Source organism: Odontesthes bonariensis, chromosome 4, assembly GCF_027942865.1.
Source record: "Odontesthes bonariensis isolate fOdoBon6 chromosome 4, fOdoBon6.hap1, whole genome shotgun sequence".
Lineage (NCBI taxonomy): Eukaryota > Metazoa > Chordata > Actinopteri > Atheriniformes > Atherinopsidae > Odontesthes > Odontesthes bonariensis.
The window spans coordinates 16,156,093-16,159,358 of record NC_134509.1 but is presented as its reverse complement, the minus strand read 5'-3'; the positions used below and the strand labels follow the sequence as shown (position 1 = coordinate 16,159,358).

Sequence of the window (3,266 nt, the reverse complement as noted above, 5' to 3'; positions counted from 1 at the left end):
CAGGCTGTCAGGAAAGTGATAATATTCCAGCTGCGATCATTTAGCTCCTCTCAGGTTGGTAAACATGAATGTAAAAATGAATGTCCACGCTATTTAACAAAGGCCCAGTTGACACTAAGATAACACTTAAGATAGTGCTGAACATTATCAGTGGTTATTTTCTAATACTTTATAAAGATATTTTCATTTTGAGAAGTACTCATTCATAAGTAGAAAAAGTGTCTGAAGTAGAAATATAGTAAAGCCAGTTTGATTCATTTGTTCAAAAACACTTCACTTCACATTCAAAATACTCAGAAATTTTATTTTTTCAATACAAAAGTCGGTGTTGGAAATATTTACATACACGAAAATAAAAGACAAAAAACAAGTTGAAATAAAAAAAAGTCTCTACACCTCTGACAGAAACTCAAGTCTATTTGAACTTAGGTTGACAGAAGCAATCGCATGATGTACGTGTACTTTTCTGTTTAAGTTGGTTCCCGTTTCACTTCTGCCCCACAATTGTTCACTCTTCTACACTCTTCCCATAAAGCCTGTATGACTGATGTCTGCAGGCATGCATTTCCTGTTTCAGCGCCATCTCCAGCAGGCTGTTACACACTCTCCGGTCGGTGAACATTCTGGAGACGTTATTGTTCCAATCCACCGCTTACTGCAATAATACACTAAAAGACAGTAAATCATTTTAATTCTTTCTCAGACGGATCATGTTTTTTACTACTCGCACCAGATAAAGAACATTTTGAATTTGGTGCAGTTTTTTTTTTTTTTTTTACAGATGCGACTGCACTTCTGGTGGGTTAGTTTGGCTTTAATGGGGCAGGGGGCAGACTTGCAGATGCCTGCTCCAGAAAGGCCAGCGGTCCAGGGGTTGGCAGGTCTGAGGGTTTGCGATGCTGACCGCTCACATCCTCGAGCACTTGTTGCCAGTGATGCAGCTTCGCCAAATGCTTCTGAACCAGCATTTCTTTCCGCTGTAGCTCATTACGCAACTCTGACACATCCTGAAGTGAGAAAAAATGTGTACTTGAGAAAAGAGATGGCACATCAACAAGCAGAGAGGAATAAATGGCTTAGAAATGTCAAATACAAGTCAGAGTAATAGTTTACCTCCTTCACCACCTGCTCTGGTTTCTGCACAGACAGCTGAAGCCTCTTCTGTAAGAAGAAGCACTCGGTCTGCCGAGCCACATCCAGGAACTTTTGTATGCATTGGTCCACACCTACAATTAGCAGATACACATGTTCTGACATACAGATTCAAACAAAATATACATTCGATATAGAAATGCAGAACCCCACTGACCAGTTCGAATCTCCTCCTGGTCTGTCCCATTGACATAGTCTTGGCTTACCAAGGATGCAAAACAGGCCTAAAGGATAAACAGGACAACATTAGTAAATGTGATTTTTTTTAAGTGAGTGGGTCACAGCCACCTGAGATTGAGTTTCAAGTATTTTTTTTGCTCTCCTGGCCATGAATTAATGAGAAAGGATTAAAAGCAGCTGGTTTGTAAGACAAAGGTAAGTGGCAAGGCAAGGCAATTTTATTTGTAGAGCACAATTCGTACACAAGGCAATTCAAAGTGCCCAGTGCTGTTTTACTATGATACCGGTAATCTGATTACCTGTGAATGAAAATAGCTTTCTAGCCTAAATCACCACTGATGTGTGATATGGACTGGCGTGCTGTCAGCTTTGGAATAAATCTAGGGGATAGAAACCTTTGCTTTGCTTTTTTAAAACATATCCCTGCACAAATATAAACATGCAAATGAGCCTGCAGTTAAAGGAGAGTGCTTGCAGAGTTTAACAAGCTATTGCACCGGGCTGATTGGCAGGAAACATGGCTCCAAAAACCGAGTTATCAGTGAAAACAACTTCAAAACTGCAGTTCATCTCTGAGTGTAGCAAAAGATGTTGGTTGTTCCCAGCCAGCTGTGTCTAAAATTTGGAGCAGGTACTACCAAAAAGGGAAGGATGTAAAAGAGAACCACACAGATCGACGAAGCCAGACGACACAGCGTGGGGACAGAAAACTCAAAGCAGTATGCCTTGGAAGAAGAAAATGTATAACAAAAGTTTTCTATTTTTTAAAAACAGACAAAACAAGCACATTTCCAAACTCATTGATGATACAGGGTTGATGTCAGGCCAGAGGAGATGGTAGTCATTACCTTTACATAAAATGCATAAAAATTTTAGACACTTTTCCATCAACAGAAAGGAGCTTTGGGGATGCTGAGGTCATTTTTTCAGGATGAGGATGGTGATGATGATGATGATGCAAACTGCGAAGGCTGTTTGCAAGTTAAGGTTGCTTAAACTTTCCTTCAGGAAAGACATATCAACTCAATGGCATTACCCTTGTATATATTTACAGCATACGAGCCGCTCAAGCTAATGAATCATGTCTCTGCTTTTGGTGACAAAGCTAACAACAATTAGCATGCACGGCTAACGAAGCCCATTAGCCTCCTACCTCGAAAGAAGCTTCCAGTTCATCTACAAGCGTGTTGTTTCCCTGGGCTCGAGCAGCGCTACCAGGGAAGCCAGGCTGACCTGGTCCACCGGGTCCCCCAACAGGATGCCCACCAGGCGGCTGCTGACCGGGAAACATCCCACTCAAGGAAGACGCCATCTTGCTCCGACTGTCGTTCCCCGTCTTCCATTCGCACATGCGCAGAAAACAGTGTGGCTAATCAGACGGGCACAAGCATAAAGATATAAAGATATAAATTATAAATTCTTTATATGTCTATGGGCACAAGCGCCCGAAGCACAGTAAATTGGAGGCCAAAATATAACTTAATATATTACGAGGCAAACCAACTAACCAAAAACAAGACTGAAAAGAGACGGAAAATAAAAACATTGTAAGAGACAACTTCACAAAAAAAAAATATATATTATTTGCAAAGTGATGTAAAAAAAAATATATATATTGTAAAAAATGCTTGGAGACCAAGGAGACACAGAATAGCTACAACAATGTAAAATAAACTAAATTAAAGCTAAACAGCGTTAAGAGACGGCTGGTAACAGGAGGACAACTTCTTGTTTAAATATGTCCTTATCCCTTCCAGCATGTACATGTTTGTCAGTAAACAAACGTGGAAGCACTTGTTTGGTAGCCAGAGAACACTAATCTCAAAACTATGCAACACCTTTGAGATTACTCAAAGGTGTTGGGTGTGGGTCAGCTGTTGTTTAGCAGCCTAGCTAACCTCACTTACAATGCTGCGATGGATTGTAAATGGTTT

The 3,266-nt window shown here is 40.6% G+C and overlaps 1 protein-coding gene across 1 annotated transcript; it reads right to left on the bottom strand.

Annotated features, from left to right (window-relative positions):
- Nucleotides 1-283: 283 nt before the first annotated feature.
- Nucleotides 284-2,667, bottom strand: med28 (mediator complex subunit 28). Its single transcript, XM_075464451.1, has 4 exons — nucleotides 2,486-2,667; nucleotides 1,310-1,376; nucleotides 1,114-1,226; nucleotides 284-1,007 (listed from the first exon to the last, which is right to left on the bottom strand). Exons 1-4 carry the CDS (start codon nucleotides 2,642-2,644, stop codon nucleotides 804-806), a joined length of 543 nt encoding a protein of 180 aa, XP_075320566.1. The 5' UTR covers nucleotides 2,645-2,667; the 3' UTR covers nucleotides 284-803.
- Nucleotides 2,668-3,266: the final 599 nt, after the last annotated feature.

Excerpts from the sequence above, each read along its gene's own strand:
- med28 (XM_075464451.1), bottom strand. The coding sequence starts at position 2,644 with ATGGCGTCTTCCTTGAGTGGGATGTTTCCCGGTCAGCAGCCGCCTGGT. Across the intron at positions 1,227-1,309 it reads CCAGGAGGAGATTCGAACTG|GTGTGGACCAATGCATACAA; the intron begins GTCAGTGGGGTT and ends TGCTAATTGTAG. Across the intron at positions 1,008-1,113 it reads CAGAGCAGGTGGTGAAGGAG|GATGTGTCAGAGTTGCGTAA; the intron begins GTAAACTATTAC and ends TTCTCACTTCAG.